The 20,557-nt window shown below is 37.6% G+C and overlaps 1 protein-coding gene across 6 annotated transcripts in view; it reads left to right on the top strand.

The window, feature by feature from the left end:
- SREK1 (splicing regulatory glutamic acid and lysine rich protein 1) overlaps positions 1-16,009 on the top strand; it is a 42,645-nt gene extending 26,636 nt beyond the window's left edge. For 4 of the 6 annotated variants that reach the window (XM_075488478.1, XM_075488481.1, XM_075488482.1 and 1 more), the window contains 5 exons: positions 101-220; positions 2,584-3,111; positions 7,840-7,935; positions 8,414-8,549; positions 9,638-14,384. In XM_075488478.1, coding sequence (XP_075344593.1) covers positions 101-220; positions 2,584-3,111; positions 7,840-7,935; positions 8,414-8,549; positions 9,638-9,790 — 1,033 coding nt within the window. In that variant the 3' untranslated portion in view covers positions 9,791-14,384. Of the gene's footprint in view, positions 1-100; positions 221-2,583; positions 3,112-7,839; positions 7,936-8,413; positions 8,550-9,637; positions 14,385-15,765 lie in introns of those variants that run through there. The other 2 variants (XM_075488480.1, XM_075488479.1) reach the window with 2 other exon arrangements.
- Positions 16,010-20,557: the final 4,548 nt, after the last annotated feature.

Below are 20,557 nucleotides of genomic sequence, written 5' to 3' on the forward strand. Positions count from 1 at the left end.
AGTGAGGCAAGTTTTATGTTTTTTTTTTCCTTTGTTGGTTGACCTAATTTTTATGATGTTTCAGTATTAAAGTATTTTTCTTCTGGCATTGTTCGTATAGAAGTAGATCTGGCAACAGATCACTCTCAAGACACAAGGACAGACGCAGATCCAGAAGTCCACTGAAAAAACGGTCTAGATCTAGGGAAAGGCGGAAATCAAGAAGTCGTTCTCGTTCTCGGTGAGTTCCGTTCCTAAGAAATGATACTGTTCTTCTTAGCACACAGTTTTCAAAAACATTGTTTTTGAAAAAAATCTACAAACCTTTTAGGTGATGATAAAGCGTGGAATCTCTTAGTGCTTTAGCCTGTCCCTAGGCTTTGTCTGTGGGACAAAAGAATAGAAAGTAAATTTTAATGCTGAGTGTACAGGTTTTGGCTGGGATAGAGTTAATTTTCTTCATAGTAGTTCATATGGTGCGTGTGGGGGTTGAACCACCGCACCAGGGTACCTAAACTTTGATAGTCTAGGCTACATTTATACCAACGTGCAAGCTGACCGAAAATAGGTAACTTTAATTGCCCGACTTTAACCAATAGATTAGGAATGTTCTGTGTAGCCTGTGCAACGCACAAAAAAGTGGATGATTGTTGTTTGATCTGTATCTGTCAAGAAGGTTGGATTCAGGCTGAACTTGATCCTGCATTCTCAGAACATGTATAAAGTTTTTGTGCATGAGCTTTTGTTTTTGCCTTTGGCTATCTCATATTGGCCATACACTGCTGTGGGCACAAATGCATGTATCTGTTATACAATGTATTTGCATTTCAGGATCTAATATACCTATGTTTTACCTAGTCTATTAATTTTTAAGTCTGATCGTCTAATTATTGAACTGTAAAATTCCAACAAGATAATAACATAATTTTCTGAGGGATGAAGCAGTGAATATTCACAAAACAGAAGTGCCTGTGAAAGTAGCTTCATGAATAGAAGTCTCAGTACTTTTCTTTCTGTTTCATCTCTGTAATTTCCCTGATTCATTTAAAGGAAGCTTCATATTTAGGTTGTGCAGTTGCCTCTTTTTTTTTGAGGGAAGAATTTTTGTGGGAAAGAACTGCAGATCTGTGGACCTCAGTGGAAACAGGAATAGGCTATATAGCTAGCTGGGCTTTATTGATGGATCCTTTTGATTCTCTGTTGCTGTTGTCTGGAGCTTCTTGAGATATCTGCTCAGTGGAAGGGGCAAGTCAAATGAAATCTCTGTGATAAATTAACTGGAAGGCACTTCTTGGGTCATTGTGAGACTCTTTGCTATTGCAGGGATTGCGTGCTGTTTCATCTGTATAAGCTTACATTCCTTCTCTGAGACTTCTAAAGAAATATTTGCCAAAACCTGAGGGGAACCAAAGCTGTCAGGTCACAGAGCATACAACAGCCTACTATTTATTAGCAGTTGAGAAGAAGATACAGCCAAACACTTCTTCTGTTGAAGAAAGGTGGGGGCTGTGCTTAGGACCTTTCATGTGTGAAGAAGTCTCTTTGAGAATCTTTAAAAATCCTAGAATAGGTACCAATACCAATAGACACAGCAACTTCTGTCAGTCTGGTTCTCTTGGACATGTAAAGGCCTGTTAATCTACTTCTCCTCTTGTGCTTTCTCCTGTTTCTCTCTGAATAGTTGTTCATTTTCATATGTGGTAGAGGCAGGTCTAGGAGTCATGTGTTTCTCTGCTAGAAAGGAAAGATGGAGTCTTGCACTTCCAAATAATCCTATACCAAAATGTAGCCTTCCAGCCAAAGCTGTGACCTAATGAATTTTTGTTTGGCTTGACAACTAGAACATCAGTTGGAATTTTCCTCACTGTTCTTTTTATGAACATGTATCATTCTGCCTGTCCCAGAGAAGCTGACTTGTTCTGTTATCCTTGCTTCTGTTTTTACTGTATTAACAATTTTTCAATAATTTTCAAATTCCTAATGACATTACAGATGATTGAATTGTCTTGATTGAGTTTTGACCTTACATTTGCCTTTTGAGGGAATTTGTTTGGTGAAATTTTATCCCCGTTTTTTTATTTCTGTGTATTAATTGTTGGGCTTACAAGCAGTTCCAGGATATCTGTGTGAGAGAACACTTAGAATAAAGACTTCTGTCAGTCAGCTGTCATTATTCATGTGGAGGTGGTTAATCTGCAGACCATTTTATGTGGACTCACTTTTAGTAAAGAGTAGATTTACGGATTGTAGAGTTTGTCTCACTCCTGACAAAACGTAGAAAATTTATGTATGTATAACAACATAACTGTGAGGTGAAGGGACATATTCTCTCAAAGTGTAATAACATCACTCTGGAGATCACAGTTTGATTTGATTTTGGCTTCCCCTTCCCCAATTTGGTTTTCAATTTTTTCCTAGCTATATAACCTTTCCCTCATGGTGAACAGGGGTGAAAAATGAAAATATTGACTGATTACTATTTTTCAACAGAGACGCATACTTTATCTTGAGCAATTAATGTATGCTAAATTAATGTATGCTATTTGTAATTTTAATTGGAAAGTTCAAAGATGAATTAATGGGTTTGTGTTTGGCTTTTCACAGGGACAAGAAAAGAGACAAAGAAAAGGTCAAGGAAAAAGAAAAGGCCAAAGAAAAGGAGAAGGAGAGAGACCGAGACAAGGAGAAGGAGAGAGACCGAGACAGAGACAAAGACAGGGAAAGAGAGCGAGATAAAGAGAGAAACAGAGAGAGAGATAAAGAGCGAAACAAAGATCGAGAGAGAGTCAGAGACAAAGACAGGGATAAGGACAGGGACAAGGATAAGGACAAAGATAGGGACAGGGACAAGGACAGGGAAAAGGAGAAGGAAAAAGACAGGGAAGAGGTAGACCAGAACAAGGAAAAAGAAGATACTGAGAAAGAGGGAGAGAAGGACAGAGAGAAGATTAAGGACAAGGAGGGAGATAAGGACAAAGAGAAGGACAGAGACAAAGAAAAGGAAAAGGATGGGGATAAGGAGAAGGAGCGAGAAAGAGAAAAAGAGAAGGATGATAAGAAGAAGAAAGAGAAGAGATCCAGAACACCCCCAAGAAGCTATAGTTCTTCAAGAAGATCTCGTAGCTCCAGCAGGTTTGTTTAGAATTTTTTCATGCTTTTTTTGACTTGTCAGTTCAGTGAGGCACCATCCTAGTTTTTATGTATCAATATCACTATGTCTCTTACTAATTAAATTTGTATTGGTTTTGTTTTGTAGATTTTCCTAGAAAGTAAAATCTATTACAAAGAGCTCTGCATGATGCCTGATAGATCATAGTTTCTTGTTGGGCTGCTGGTGCTTGCCTTTCACATAACCATATAGTATAGTCCTTGAGGACAGTGAGTAGATAATTCTTGTGCCATTTCTCTGCGTTGGAGCCATCCAAAAGCTTTGATAAAGTGACATCACACATCATCTTTGTCCTGATGAAAGTTTGAGTCACTGTTACATAGGTCCTTGGTTACTTACATACTGTACAGTGTTGGTCTGTAGATCTTATGAACAGTTGAGTGATAGTACTTGCCACTCTTTAGCTGGATGGCTGAACAGCAGGAAGCAAGCATGTCACTTGGCTGGCTAGCCATTTGGAAGGTGGATGTATCTCGGTTGGAAGACAAGGATACCTTGTTTAGCTGGTTACATGGCCAGGTACAAGTGAAAAGTAACATTCTTTAACGATGCTGATAGTAAACAGGAAGACATTTGAATGTAGCTGCTGTTTTTGCCACTGAGGGAGGCTAAACTGGGTGGAAGTCTGAATAAATTCAGTACAGCAAAAGGAGGCTGTGAGGTTGATTCTAAGCTCTGTAAGTGGACTAACTCAGGCATATTGTGAAAGTGTTGCAGCTAACTTAAGTTCAGAAGCTTTGGTGGAAAAAGTCCTTTCTGAATAGCACAGGAATTAGGTAGTTCAGTAATATCACATGTCAAATTTAGATACCAAATTTTATCTGTTACCTTGAGAGAATGAAATGCTGGATGAATTGGGAAAAGTTCTACATATTATAAACATTTCACCGGACAAAAGCAAAATTCCCACAGTCCTCAAAATTCAGGATTTCATGGTTCATACAAGGCAGAAAAGGGTGTAATGGTTTCTGAACATTCTATTTGCTTTACACAAAATGTCCATGTTGTTTTGGAGGTTTATGGGCAAAATACTGTGGCTTCTTTAAGCATATGCAGCTTCCTATTTTAATGCTTTTTTAACATCATTTCATGCGTTTAAGACCTACACAGAGTAGAGGTAGTTTTGCCAGCTTTGAAAACATAACATTTCTGTCTGTAGGCCTCAGGAGCGTTGAATTAGGTAAGTGTAGAAAAAAGATTTAAGATTTTGACAATGCGTAGCTTATGCAAGAACCTTGGTGGAAGACTGAGTTCCTAATGTCAAATAGCAAGTGTAGTTAGCTGGATGTTACCAAAAATTCATACTTTGCAACAGTTTGCAACAGTTTGCAACAGTTAATGCTCTCTTTTAAGAATCTTGCTATTTAAGAAAGTGCCATGGAAGGCTCAAATGCCGTGTACTTGGGCAAAGAATTCTAGTGAAAATCAGCACATCTCTTCTAGTGGATTCACGGTACAAAACCCTACTTTGATAGGAAGTTAATTTTTTTTATCGGATGTTAGTAAACAAGGACAATGTTCTTTTGAAAATGGAGGATGAGAGAAATACACTTTTTTATATGGATTTACAATTCTTTCTTCAGATACAGCATTATCCTTAGAGTATCAATACTAGGGCCAATATTGTTGAACATCGTCATCAATGGCCTAGACAGTGGGACAGAGTGTACCCTCAGCAAGTTTGCAGGCAATACAGAACAGGGGGTAGAGGCTGGTACACCAGAGGAGTGTGCTGCCATTCAGAGAAACCTCGACAGACAAGAAAAATGGGCTGACAGGCATCTCATGGAGTTGAACAAAGAGAAGGGCCAAGTCCTGCACCCAGGCAGGAATAACTTCATTGCACCATTACAGCATGGGGGCTGACTGGCTGGAATGCTGGCTGGCAGAAAAGGCCCTGGAGGTCCTTGCAGCCAAGAAGGCCAGCAGTATGCTGAGCTGTGTTAGGCAGAGTGTTGTGAGCAGGTCAAGGAAGGTGATTCCCTCCCTCTCCTCAGCACTGGTGAGGCCACATCTGGAATCCTGTGTCCAGTTCTGAGTTCCCCATTACAAGAGGCACACAGACATACTGGAGTGAGTCCAGTGAAGGGCCACAAAAACTGGTAAAGGGCTTGGAGCATCTGTCATACAAGGAGAGACTGAAGGAGGTGGGATTGTTTAGCCTGGAGAAGAGAAGGCTGAGGGGGCATCTTATTAAGGCGCGCGAACACCTGATGGGAGAGTGTGAAGAAGACAGAGCCAGACTTCTCGGTGGGTGCCAGTGACAGGCTAAGAGGCAGTAGGCACGTACTGACATATGGGAAATAAAGGCTTTTTTCTGATGTTTAAATTATCTTTTTTCTGGGCAAACTGGAACCAGTTACCTTTAGGGATTGTGGAGTCTCCATCCGTGGAGATACTAAAAACCTGACTGGATGTGGCCCTGAGTAACCTGCTCTAGTTGACCCTATTTTAAGGTGGGGGAGGGAGAGGTTGAACTAGGTGGTCTCCAGAGGGGTCTTCCAACCTCAGTAATTCTGTTATTCTCTGAAAACTAATTGTGAATAGGTTGGGCTACAGAGTCCCAGTTAGCTTGCACTTAGGGGTATCTGTTTACTTTGGTGATTGACGTTGCCTAGTTGAAATGGTTACAAACCTTTCTGGAGAAGATTATCCAATTCAATCCAATCCAATCCAATTCCTGGCATTTCAGCTGCCTGGATTTACAGTGCAGCACTGAGTTGGGACTGCTGATTGTTTACCTGATGAGTGTAAAATATTGGACAAATAGTTGTCTTTTTGGAGAAGAGGTGAAGGTGGAATAGGACACACAGGACCTTCTAAGAAGTAGGTGGCATCTGACCTTGCTTTACTGACAGACAGCATGCAAGTACTAGAAATCAGATGGCTATGTGTGATTCCTAGCTGAAGGAAGAGACACAGACCAGAGGAACAGGAGGATCTGGCTCCTTTTCCAACAAACATCTACAGGCTAGCAGAGGAGATAGGTACGGAATATTAGTTCTGTATATGATTAAGAGACGCAGGATCACTATCAAAGTATTCAGACTTGTTTTTTCTTAAGTTTTGCTGTATTAGTATTGCTTAAGAGCATTAAAAAAACAGGTGCACAAAAATCTTTGTATAGACAAATGTAATAGAGATGGGAACAAATACTGTCAGACACAGCTGTAGTTCTTCAACTTGAAATATGAAAAGCAGAAACTGAAAATTAGATTTAATAAATAAACAGTTTACAGTTTGAACAGAATTACTGAGGCACTTGGTTACTCACAGATATGTATGCTGGAAAGCAGAATAAAGTGGGGATGTACTCTGCGTAGCCCAGGTGGGAGCACTGTCAGAATAATATATCAATTTCCAGTATCCTCATTTGAAAAAAGGTGATCATAAATGTGAAGATGTTCCAAATGAGTTGCATGTTAACTAATGAACAGCTGATCAGTGATTGTGTTATTTTCTCCATGATTTTGAGGCCACTTTATATTTTTTTTTTTACCAAAGGTCGAATCAAACTTAAGACGTTGCTGAACAAAATAGTTCGGAAATTTTGTCCTGTTCAGCTTCAGGAGGTCACAGTAGATGATATTGTCAGACTATCAATCCAGATAGTGATATTAGGCATATCTTAATTTGTTCTTTTTTAATTTATCTAGTAACTGTTGATTTCTTGGCCTTTCTAAATATTGAAGATACAAATATTCACACCTAATGGTGTGAATTGCAAAAGCTGGTATGCATAAGTTTAGCTTTTTTGCCATATCTTGAAGTGCCGTCTCAATTAGTTTTTAACTTCCCTGTTTTTCCTTGATAGTTCTTCCTGTCTGCTTTTCCTGCTCTATGAAGAGGTGATAGGAAAAAATCATCTTACTTTGACAGAGATAGGTTCTACGTTTATGTTGAATGAAGCTTTACTGGCTCAGTTTTTGCCTTATTTTAACATGTGCCTCAGTATGTTTGCAACCAGTTAATGTTTTGTTCTATTCAAGATCAGACTCCATAATAGCAACTTCAGCAAATTCCATATATCTATGTAAACCAGCTGTTTTCTAAAATAGTACGAGCTCTTCAGTGTGTTACAGAATGATAACATTCTGTTGGCTGAGCAAGGACTGCTAGGAAAACAATAGATATTAACTTATTCAGATTTTGACAACAGCTTTAGCTTCATTTTGCACTGTTTGCTTCTAAACCAATAGGAATGCTAGCTCATGTATTTAGGAATTAAACTTCAGTCAGGCTGAACTGAAATTACAGTGATCTTCATGTTGTAATGTTACGTTTTGAAGTTCGTATTGCTCAAGTTATGCCTTTTGTCTTAATGTGGCTCTTCATTCAATTGGATTCTTTTCCTGACTGACGAAACTCTTTCTTAATACCGGATTAGTGAATTCAGTTTCCGTTGTTACCAGGTATAAGTACAAGCATGTGAGGGTAAATAAAAAACTAAAATCTGAAAGGGCACAACCTTTTTTTTTCCCAGTTCCAGCCTCCCCTTTCCCACCAAACTGAAACATACAAAACTTTTTTTTTGCTTTGTTACAGTTCATGTATTGTTGGTGATATATAATGTTAAATTCAGGGATATTTACTTAGTTGTGTCAGATCATTTTAAGAGCTTTCTGTTTTTATCCGCTTCCTGAGTTTCTTATTTTTATTCTTTGATGATCTTGAATTTCTTGGTCCTGTAGAGAAAGGCGTAAAAGGAAGAGTAGAAGTCCCTCAAAGTCTCCCAAAACATCCAAAACAACAAAAAGAAAGTCTTCACGAACTCCTTCTCCGAGAAGGTTAGTTTAATGTAAACATAAAAGTTGATGAGCCATAAAGGAGGGAGAATTTATAGTATTTTCATTGTTTTACTGCCTTTGCACTAATCATCTCAGATGATTTCAGATGGTCAGTATGATTCAGTTTTAGTTTAAAACAAGAACAAAACGAAGACCTTCATGGATTTGAGCTTTGTTATGCTTTCAACTAGAGAGTTTCAAATCTGTCAAGAATGCAAATTTGCTTCGAATCAATAAAAACCCTTAATCGGATACAGATTAATTTGGTTTTCTCTTTGCAAATACCATGCGTACTGAACACATGCATTCCTTAGCTATCTTCAGTCAAAAAATCCCCTTGCCTTTATGAAGGGGTTTTTGTTACGTTTTGGGGTTTTTCTTGAAAACCCACAGATGAGAGTTTAGTTTACAGTGAAACAGTTTGAAGGTTGTTGCTGTTAGATCAAATTCTGATTTGACTAAAAATTTTCTTAAATAGAAACAAGAAAGAAAAAAAAAGAGAAAGAGATACAAATAATGAAAGAAGAGAAAGAGAACGTTCCACCTCCAAGAAAAAAAGCAGTAAAGAAAAAGAGGGGAAGGACAAATCTGACAAAAGCACCACTACTTTGAAGGTAAGCTGTGTGACCAAGTGATAAGCGGAGCAAAGTGGTGGTAGTGGAGCCATTACTGAAATTCTCTCCCTTCTTTTTCTTTCCTTTCCTCCTCCCTTCTTTTCCTCTTGTTTTCCATACCAAATTATTACCATTTGGGTTTAACTTTTGCCAGTTGGAGACCTACAGCTGGTGTTAGTGGGCCGGCTTGATAAGTCTCTGTGTTTGAACTTTACTGGACCTATAGGAGCTTGTGTGAATAGGTTATGGACACACTTGTTTTGGTTTCTCTTTCCTGTTCTGTGCCATATATTAGGATGTGGCTGGCTGCCTATCTGTATGAGCGGGGAGGAAGCAGACTGTGTTACTAAGGAGCAGTGTTCAGGGACAGCTTGGCTGTCAAGCTGAAAAGATTACTTATGAACTCTGCAGTTCAGCCTCTCCCTGGTTGCTTTGGTCTTGGTCTGCGTATTGGACTCTACAGGAGTAAAGTTGAAGAGTTGGGGAAGAGTGGTATGGGATTTTCCCCTGCAAAATAGAGGGTGGTGTAATTAAGAAAAGAAACATCTTCAAATTGTTTAATATTAGAATTTGAAAAGCAGCATGCCTTTAAAGAGTAGTTTGTTGTACTCAGAATTACTCAACTGTTACAAAACAGCTGGTTTAGGTGACTCTGTCCACATGCTTAAGTAATTATCTTACCCGACATCTCCCTTAAAATCAGATACCTGACAAAAAATACGAAAGAAAAAATTTAATCCTATTTTATTTAGAAAATACAGTGCAATCTTAATTTCTGGAGCTGTTTCTCATAGGTTTCATGATGCTGCTTGTTCTGTTTTTTCTGGATATTAATGATAAAGACAGATCACTTTATGGCAACAATTTCTTGGATGACGGGTTGTTATGAGTGCCTAACTTCAGCTAATTGAAAAGAAAGCCTTTTTTTTTTTTTAAAGGAAAAGACGCTGATACCTCTATTCTAAAAATTGCTGAGACAAGATAGGCATGTAGAATTGAGACAACAAAAATACCAAGAGTTGGTTGGAAGTCATATCCTATAATGCTAAGAATATGATTTTTTTGTAAAATAATTTTATCTTTGGTAGGACAAAGATCACACTAAAGAGGATCAGAATTCAGAAACTGACAAGGAAGTAGACAACAGAGATACACAAAGGACAGATGAAGTCAAACTACAACAGAATGGGAACTGTCAACCAAATGAAGAAAACCTCTCAATTAAAATGGAAGAGGTTTAAAGCAAAGAACGGACCTCTGATTCAACTAAGGAACGAAACCCAAAGCTTTTTATTTCCCAGAATGAGGAAGAAAATGTCAAAGCAATCAACCTGAACGTGTTGATAGTACTAGTAGCTCTTCCAATTCTTGTGATAGCTTTGTTGTCTTCTTGCTGTAAAGCAAGAAAGCACGGACCAGTAGTCATACCATGAAAAGGCAGATGCCATCAGAACTATTCATCTCTGAAAATCCATGCATTTCCATGATGGCTGTACTTATTTGTAAAATGATTTATGTTAAGTTTTGCTATAAGCTGTTACAAATAAGTAGGAACTGAAAGATGTAAACCTGTACTACCCAAAAAAAAGCTGAAGATATGCATTGAAGGTTGTTTAAAATACTGCTTGTTGATGAATTTTGTATTGTTTTACCTTTTAAAAATCCACAAAAACTTCAATGTGTACTGTTTGATGTGCTTGGAAATGGTGCATAAATATACACACTTTATTTTGTTGTAAATGACAACTGTAGGGAAAGGATTTTTAAACATAAACACAGTTTCACAGTTCCTATGTTAAATACCCACTGACTAGTATGTTTTTGTTTGCTCACTGCTTGAGATTCTTGGGTTTTTTTATTTAAAAGAATTTCTTACTAATATCCCTAAAATTAATATTTCTTTTAAAGTATTTGAACAATGCATGCTACTTTTCTGTTCCTAAAAAGAACATTGCCATGTTATAGAGAATAGGTTAGCTTAGTGGGTTATTTCGGGGTTGTTTGTTTTGTTGTTTTCTTTTGTCTTTCCAGAAGTGAGCACATCTGTATGGTATTATCAGAACTTACAGCTTTGTTTTGAGCCGTACTGCAGTGTGTCTGTTCAGCTGCAACTAGTACAGGTGCCATTCAGAAAATAAATTTTTCTCATTTGTTTAAAAAAATTTGGGAGCACAAGCAGAAGCTTTAGTGCCTTCTTAAAATGTGGTATTTTCTAGAAATGTATATGTGCTATTACTCATTTTCAGCTAAATCTTACATGATCTCTATTGCTATTTTGTCAGCACCATTCTGTAGACAAGAATGCAAGTGATTTGTCAGAACGGTTGTTTGATTTGCTTGTTAAATACTGAAGCTCCATTCTTACTTTTTTTTTTTTTATTTTTAGAAGAGATTTATAGATGAAAGCAAAGATGCAGTTTGGGGACCACCACTGTACAAAAGCAGTAGCTGAATCAAAGCATTTTCTGATCACCTGCATCAAAGACAGCCCTTTAGACATTTAATCTACATTTGGATGGCCTTAATTGTTACCTCTCCTTTGTCTTCTCTGATACCTGTTGGGTGATATAAAAGCAATTGTATGCAAAGAAGGGGGGATAAATAATTTGGGGGAAAAAAAATTAATTTACACAGGAGTTATATGGTAGAGATTCTTTTTTCATTCTTTGGGGGAGAAAGCATGTAAGAAGAGAATGACAAAGCAAATATTTTTGTCAAGGTAAAACATGGCTTGTGTTCTCTGAACTAATTTAATTTGTTACATGAGATTTCTTCAGAGTCATACCTTTAAAACTTACTTATACGTAAAATCAAGTAGATTATTTTTAATACAACTTAATACAATCAAATGACTTAATTGCCTTACCTCATGGGAAGAGTTATTACTTTCAGTTAAAAATAAAAAAACTTAATAGCATATTAACTATTTGCTTTCGATTTGTTTTTCTTTTCCTTTGCAAAGTTAATTCTTCCAGAAAAAAAAAAAAAAAAAAAGAAAGCATATTACAGGGAATAAAAAATTTGCCCAATTCCTAAGGTAATGAAACCCAGTTTGATTGTGAAGCTGCTTAATCACTCTTCATTTTCGATAGGATTTAATGTTCTTGCCACTGTGTACACTTAAGACTATAGAAAATGCTTTACCATGTAAAGTATAGACAGTCATTTTTGTGATGTTTAAGCCACATGCTGTTGGCTGGTAAACAGCTTATTCTGATAAAAGAATGACAAATCTGTATGCTTACAGAAAGACTGTGAAGGATTGTGTCTTGCAACAACAGCTGTCTTATTTATGATGTGTAAGTAGCATAGAGCAAAGAGATTGTTTGTATACTTGTTATCTTTGGTACCATTTCACTAATAAAATTAAGTATTTTAGAGGGAAGTTTCTGCTGGTACATATTTATTAAAGGAATATTTTTAGTTGATCTGTTCTTATTCACGCAGCTTCTTTGATTTGAAACATGGATACCAGTGAAAATATACATGTATTATTTATAATATCTTTGAAAAGCTAAGTTTCTCCTTTGGGAGGAATTAGAATTCTTGCAGAGTATCATGTTTCAGCTGATACTGGTTTGATTTCTTGAGTTTTGTTATCCTGAAATTGCATAGCTCTATTATATATCAGTTACAGACTATGTAAAGGATTGTGTACAGTTAGCTAAGAAACATGCCTTTGGAAATTAATAGTTAAGGATGGCAGCCTTACTAGCTAACTTATCACATGTGTAAGTCCACATGCAGCACATTGTTATATTCTATCTGAATTAATGGTTCCCTTACAAAAAGTTGTTTGGTTTTTTTAAAAAAAAAAAGGCAAAAAAAACCCCCAAACAACCAACCACCAAACACACACATTTCCTCCCCACTTCAAGTCATATTTTCTTACAAATGCTGTATTTTCTGGTTTTGCTTTGTAAATACTGTGCAGATCTGTGAGGTAGTTAAGTTCTTTTTGTATTAGGTGTTTTACAGTTCCCCTCTTCCTAAAAAGCCACTACTAGAGAACTATTATTCTGTAAAATGCCTGTCTCTGCAGAGGGTAGCTCAGTTTTAAACCAGCAGTGTAGCACAGTAATGAAGCTCCTGCTTGCTCCGACAGGATTGTGTGCATCATCCATTAAATGGGTCCAGCTTCCACTGGAAGTCCATTGCCTTCATCGTTAACAAGTTTGCATGCTGAGCTGCCATGTCTGGATTGTTTGGTTTTGCACTTTATAAATGAGATTAAACTGAGTGGAGGTTTTGAGAGCAGTGTAGTTCATGATAGCTGTATTGTTCTAAATGTAACTTCATTTGAGTCAGCCTTTATTTGAAAATGTTGTGACTCGTAATTGCTCAGAAAAGTGATGATACGGTGCCATTTTGCTAAGACCACGTGAAGCACGTGCACGTAAGCTTCCGTTAGTGACCACAGTTATTTCACAGCAGTGTTTCTGCATAACAGATAGGATTTTTCTTAGGATTTTGAAAGAAGGTAGGAGAAGACAGCTGCTGGTGGATGAAACAGGATTCCAAGCTCAAAACAGAGGTGGCTGTGACTTAGATAAATTCATTGAAGTGAAGAGGTTTACACAGGTGTGAGGGATGAAATTTTGTTTGCAAACATTGATAGTAGTATGGTATGTAAAGAATATTGTTTTTCATATTTCAGAATTAGAACTAAGAGGGGAAAAAAGCACTTCAGTTGGAAACTAGAAACATCTGAAGAATACCTGAGAAATTGGTGAGGTGTGGGTTCTGCCTACTCATTAGTCAGCTGCTAATATTTTTGATGGCAGTTTCAGTTAGATACCTCTGAACTAGCTTTACATTAGCTGGCTAACAGCAGCAACCCATGCACAGCTTGGATTCTGAAATGAACTGTGGCCACCTGAGTGTGTTTACTCTGCTGCAAAGAAGGTAAATTCTGTAGTCTGTAGCATGCTTTGCATTGCTTGCTAGTGTTTTCTGGCCCAGTTACATCTAAGGCAATACCTGACATTACTTTGAACCTGCAAATCTGTTTGTTACATGGTAGCTTCTCTGTGTTGCCCTTAGCTTGTACTGGTATTTTGTAACAGTCATTAGATTTAGGGATTTCTGTGATTTTCTTTTGGTCTAAGGAAGACATAATAAGTAAAGGCTGCTTTGTATGATACAAATTATTGTATACTTCATACCTGTCCTTATTACTGTGTTATTTTTTTCATTCACGTGTATGACTGTTGCAAGCAGTAATGCCATAGTGGTGTGTGTATCTTCTACTTTTAGGTCTGAAGCATCTCTGCATCATTGTCTTTTTGTTAGTTTGTAAGGAAACAAGGTTAGAGTTCATGTATTTTAACTTTGCTAGCCATTCACTTAGAGGAAAACAAAACAGACAAAAATAATCTTTAGTTTTGTAAATGTTTAGTGTGAAAATTGCATTATAATGGTAAAACAAGTAAGCTTAAAGATGTGAATTCTGAACAATGATTTGCAAACTGGGGCATATTATGGGTCCCACCTGCCACTTGGTACTGTCAGTTTTTTAGCAATCGATTATTGCCTTTGGTGTTATCATAATTTTAAAAGTGAGAACTGGACTTAGTGACACAAATGCTGAGATCTGGAAATGGCTAAAGTAATGTAAATCGTAGGCATTTAGTTCAGAGAAATGTAGTTTTCTCACCAGAGACTGGAGTGTGGACAGTTGAAATCTGTAGATACTGTTACGTGTTATTACCTAAAGAGAATCTAAAACTTAATTTTGTTTGCTAATATGTAAACAGAAAAAAAGTTTTCAGCCTGTACCTTAGGTTTATTTTTATATGCTGAAAAGTGTAATTAAAAGAATATTGAAAACTAAAAGCACTGTACCAAAGGGATTTTTTTTTTTAATGTAAGAGAAATACACTTTCAATTGTGTTTAATTTGAAACTTTTAAAAAATGCATGTGGTGTTTATTTCAAATTCAAGAATGCTTCATTTGTAGGAAAGTCGTATTGCAGAATCTGAGCATGTTAGTATGGGGGTTTCTTCTGTATTCTCTTCAATATAAAACAGCTTAACAAACTTGTCTGACAATACGTGGAGGCAGGTACTTTCCGCCTAGTTTGAGGAGACACAGCTCTAACACTTTGATTCTGTATTGTTTAAGTTAATACTACAGATGAGAAGCTGTCTACGGACTTCGGTTTTCACAATGCTTTCTGAAACCGTGAACTCTTACTATCTAAGAGGGCAATTTTTTTTTTTTTTAAATTGTCATGACAGTTTTATGATTGTTGAACTCAATACAGGAGAACATGGACAGCAAAAATTAATTTTTAGCTGTTTATACATTTTCTTCAGAAAGTTTTGGCTTACACTTTTGTTTTTAATTCATTACATTTTTTTACATTAATCTAGTGCCAAATTTGACACAAGACTAGAGATTTTTGGTGTACAAAGTATGTTCCATGCTAATCTTGTTAAAGAAATTATTATTCTCCCATTGAAAAGGTTACGTGTGTCTTTTTTGACCTGAAAGACTTAGCAGCAATGGTGAAAGAATCACTTCATCTTCCTTTCACTCAGTCCTTGATGTCATTAATGAGGCTGCCAGTTAAGTTGCTTTCTTAGAAGAAGCTGTTGCTCTACTCAATAAAACCTTCCTTAGTGCAAACATTTAGAACTGCTGCTGCACTGATGAGTAAATCGTGGGCCACTTAGGAATTGCTACTTCATAAGTACATAATTTTCATAATAATTTAATCAAAGGAATGAGTGATCTGCTCTGGCAACATCAAGAGAGTAATTTGACATGCACAGTTCATGTAGTCTATCAGTAGATCCTTTCTGGTATTTTTCCCACTGATACAGGAGCTATGATTAGTTTGTTATACACAGCACCTATCACAGTCTGGGTTCAGATATACCTGGGGAACTTAAGCACTAAGCAGCAAAAATATTATTTCCCTTCTCAAAGGTTGATATTTCTGGTAATAAAGTAGGTCTTCAAAGTTTAATAAACATATAACCAAACTTGTTCCATGTTGGTAGAGTATATTTTTGCATTAATGAAGCAACTATGAAATGGTACAAGTAAAGAAATGTCAAATGCTGCTATTATGTTGTTGTTATTTTTGTAAATAAACAATGTCCCAAAGTTTTAATGGTGTCATAAACTCACTTCCACTAAATTTGGATGAGATACAGCAAATGGCTGTGAAGCAATTCTTTCTCTCTCTCTTTTTCTTTTTTTTTTTAGGCTACATCCGCCCCAGAGAATCAAGTGCTTTGTAACTGAGTCTTGTTGGACTGATACTGACAAGAATATTACAGGAAAGGTGGCGAGGGGTTCAGTAATTGAATGTATCATCACTGTTTAGTTACAGAAGAGGCTTCTGAATCCCCTGGCTGAGCAGGGGATTTTCTTCAGAGAAAACTACCATAGTTCCACCAGGGAGAGCTTGTCACTTTGAAACAGTAAGTTAATAAATGTGGCTGTATAGAAGTGTATGTCAAAATTCCCTTTTTTTTTTTTTTTAAAGTAGGATCAGGAGTTCATGCAGACCTCCTGACATTAACAGTACATGTCAATGTATTGTCATGGATATTTTCATATTAAAATTCACTGTTTTCAGTGCTTAAGCTTCTCTATTGCTTTGTATAATGTGTAGGAATCTAAACAGCAATGATTAAGATGTGCTTCTCAGCAGACTTTTGCTTAGTAGGGATCTTACCTTGTGATTTTTTGAGAACAGTCAGTCATGTCTGTAATGAGACTTGTGGCTGGTTTAACTCCTCCTGATCCAGGTGATTTAGTCAACACATCTGCGGTCTGGATAACTGCATTTCATCATGCTGCTCCTCTGAATGTGAAAGCAGGGGAAAACAGATCTGAGAAATACATTGAGATGTCTTAGCAATGGTTCAAAGTCATATATTACCTGTTTATATTATATACTACCTAATTTCCTTAAGGAATTACTCACAAAAAAGAAATTCTTTTTAGAGGATGTGATTGAAAATTGACTAAAAAAGTGACAGTCTTTTAAAATCAAACTTTTTTGTGTACATGGCTTGTTTTGCCTATTTGTTTTCTTAAAACAGGCAGACATGAGTGTTAGTACTAGTCTTTTGTTAAGTGTGCTGCTTCAGTACCAGACCTGGGGAAGACTGTGCTGCTGCTTCTGTTTTTCTCTGTACAAATCTTACATTTCTTTTTAAAGATAAAGCCTAAAGAAAACCTTTAATTTGTATTAGAGGGTTGATTCTACTGGATTTACAAGTTCAAAGCAAATGCGTTGGTCCACATTAAATGTGAACATTAAACAAATGTATAATCATCTGCTTTCATCGGATTTGTGTCTTACTGTGGTGAGGTAACATTTTCCACAATTGTTCCTCTGCTTTGTTCAATTTTAAGGGAATACTCTTCTTATTTTACTAAGACTCATTTAATAAGTTTTCTGAGCTGTTAAATACTTGTCTTTCTGCTAGCTTGGCGTTTTCCTCACAAGTATTCAACTCTTATGCATCCCAGTCATCCTGCCTGGTTTCATCAAGACTAAGTATCTAGTAAGGACTAGACTTGTCTGAGCCGTGCTGTAAATCATACTAACCCATGTTACAGATCAGCCTCAAGCAAAATGATCAGTATTTCTGAATGAACAATAATACGGAATAAATAGAAAGATGTTATGAGAGGGTATATATTAACCAGGAACAAACATGCAGTGCTTTTTGGTTTGTTTTGGTGTGCCTGGTTAAATTCCCTAGCCAGAGGAGATTTTGGGTAGATGTGTTATTAAAGATGCAGAGAAGAGGGGCCAGCCTCTACAAAAGATGCCGAGTGGATATTTATGATGTTAATTGTAAGGTGTTACTTGATCTGCCCAAGTTTCATTTGTATCAGCAAGGAGATCCTTTGAGCCGTTAAAGATTCTTAGAGCTGCGATATGTTTGTTCTGTTGCTTAATCTCCAAAAAGGATGGAAAGATGACAGCTGTATGTTTATGGTGTGAGCCTGGGAGAGCTGGAGACCATTTTATAGTGCCATTTCTCAGATAATGTGGGACACGCAGTAAGTCACTGAAATACTCTGTTCTTCACTCTTCTAATTTTATAATTTATTAGTATTTATTAGAATTTATTAGTTTAAAGTATACCTCAGAATCTTTTGATGGAAGGAAGTGTTAGACCTGGGTCATTGCATTGCACTGAATGCATTAGAAATGGGCATTTACTGTGCTTTTATGGCTAGAGATGAAAGATGGTAGCCAAGTATTGTATAAGTTAATTCATTCTAATAAATCAGATTCCCTTTGATCATTTTTACCCTGGGTAATTTATAGTTGTAATGACTGTAGTAATTCAACAGATGATAATAAAGCATAGAAATCCCACTTCTTTTATTTAAGAACTTTCTTTTCTGTCAGATGTGTAACTCTATTCCAACAGTAGCTCATAGCTGCAGTTGGAAAGAGTAGTATATCCCTTTCGAAGTGATCATGTTTCATGGCTTCTGTGTCATCCTCTGCCTGTAAGATAAGAAATTTTAGCCTTTATGCTCTTTACAGAGAGGGACAAATAGAGATCTATAAAGAGCATAAAGGCAAAAATTATTATTTTAGAGGCTATATCAGCCTTCCAGATCATAGTTCCCAAGAGCTTTATAAAAGCAGTCAAGCATCATTCCTGTCTTGTCTCCCCTAAGTTTAGAAGAGCATAAAGGGGTGAGTAACTGTCCAAGCCTGCTGGTTCCACTGTTGATTCGTCTTCCGACTGACAGGCACACACATGAGATGTAAAATGCCTGACATTAGTGATCAGACATCTCTGGCTGTGATAATACGATTATTTATACCGTGTAAACTGTTGCTGCTGCTTGGTGCTTAGCTAATTGGAAGCTGTGACAACATTTGGGTGGAGGAGGGGGTTTGGGTTTGGGGGCAGGCGGTGAGAACTGTGTATGATTCAGTCTCCCCATTCCTCTTCATATTTTGAAGGTGTGAACTTGTGTACTATGAACTATGAACTGAGGTAACTTTGAGGTGCAGTGGAAGACTGCATGTGTAAGGAAGACCTAGATGTGTAAATCATGAAGGATTAATGGCTGTACTGCTGAAGAGGACTGCATGCGTGGAAGTGGGTTGGTTGCAATGTGAGACAGAGGAATGAAAGTAGTTTGCAATGAGGCCCTCTGTTAGATGGGTACTTAGGCAGGATGCTGATTTGGGGCTTATACAGAAACTTGGCTTTACCACTGTGATTAGATAAGCTTCAACACCAGCTTCACAGAAAGTACCTGGTGTTCTTGCCTTTGGCTCACTGTGCTGCTATTGACAATATACCCTTTCCAGCACAACACTTTGAACCAATAGGTGGAGACCTTCCTTTTTTAATACGGTTCTGTGTATCACTTACCAAGACTTTGCAAATCGCAGCCTGGGATTTGCGGTAGCAATACCTTGTTTTGAAAATGTTGCCCTTCATTGCTGCAGACACAGGCTGGTTGTGTGTCCTGAGAGAGGAATCTCCAAGAAAGGTTCAAGCCCCTTAAGGCGTATTGAGGGAGTTACAGAGAAGAAACAGACATGTTAAAGCCAGAATCTGTCCTGGAATTTCAAAAAGTACAAGTGTGATAGCTGGTGTGGGAAGAGCATCTTGAAGAAGTTACGCTATGACCTGGTGCTGGAGCACCCCCTCTTGAGCTGTTGCCGTAACGTTTCAGCTGCTGACTGAAATACTGCATAGACAGACAGTGTGCTACAAGCTTCGTTACAAGCTTACTGCAAAGCACCACTATTTTTAGTACCCTACCACTGCTATTTTAGTACCCTAATGCAGTAGTCATCTGCTAAAATGCACTGGAATGTGATGTACCTATTTATACATTAAAAGGAGGTACTCCGTGTATGGGTTACAGGGCCTTTTTAGTCATATCTGAAATAGCTTCATTTTGACTTTGAGGACATGCCCAGTTCATTACCTGGTGCCTTGGGCCAGCACTAGGGACACTGAGGCTGATGTATGTTGGAGGTTTGTGTTTGATTACATGCAGCTAATTAGCTGATGAAATGTATTTGTTTGAACTGTTTCTTTTGGGGGGGGGAAAGGTAATTTAAAACACTTGGGAGCAGGAAGGTGCTTTTATTTAATCTAAATCAAGAGGAAATGAAGTCAACCTGAGCTCTGTAATCCTTACTCAGACTGTGACCGCAATGAGAGTTTTGCCAGCGTAGAAAAGAGATGAGAACTGTAAGGTCGGATTCTGCTGACACTGCATCAGGCAGAGTACCGTGGTGCCAGTATGCAATACTGGGCCTCCCACGCAGCACGGCTGGTTCCAGGTCCAAGATGTATTGGAACTGCTGGAATGACAGACTAGGCAAGTGTAGGGGTATAAGGAAAAATAAACAGCATATCTTCCATTTTGTTCCTAGTACTTGGAGCTCTGTCAGTCAACTTGTTCTCTGCATCCAAACCTTCCCTTTTGTTCCCTGAAGTTTTCCAATAACCAACCAGTATTAAAAAAAAAAATAAATCAAAACCAAAACACAACTGTCCTTAGAAGTCAAAAAAGTAGTATTCTGTTATGCTTGTAACTGGTTCTCCAGTGTTGCTTCTCCATGTGATAGGATCAGCACACCTTTTCATCAGATCTGGAGAGCAGGAACCAAGTCACTTGCAGTATTACAAGCAAAATAGATTGACTATTTGCCAATAAAATATTTGATGGACACAGGTGTCCTGGTTTCAGCTGAGAAAGAGTTAATTTTCTTTACAGTGGCTGGTATGGGGCTATGTTTTGGATTTGTGCTGAAGACAGTGTTGATAATACAGAGATGTTTTAGTTGTAGCTGCACTAGTCAAGGACTTTTCAGCTTCCCGTGCTCTGCCAGGTGCAGAAGAAGCTGGGAGGGGGCACAGCCAGGATAGTTGATCCAAACTGACCAAAGGGCTATTCCATACCACATGACGTCATGCTCAGTATATAAAGCTGGGGAAGAAGAAGGAAGGGGGGACGTTCGGAGTGATGGCGTTTGTCCTCCCAA

Source organism: Mycteria americana, chromosome Z (genome assembly GCF_035582795.1).
Source record: "Mycteria americana isolate JAX WOST 10 ecotype Jacksonville Zoo and Gardens chromosome Z, USCA_MyAme_1.0, whole genome shotgun sequence".
NCBI classification, from domain to species: domain Eukaryota; kingdom Metazoa; phylum Chordata; class Aves; order Ciconiiformes; family Ciconiidae; genus Mycteria; species Mycteria americana.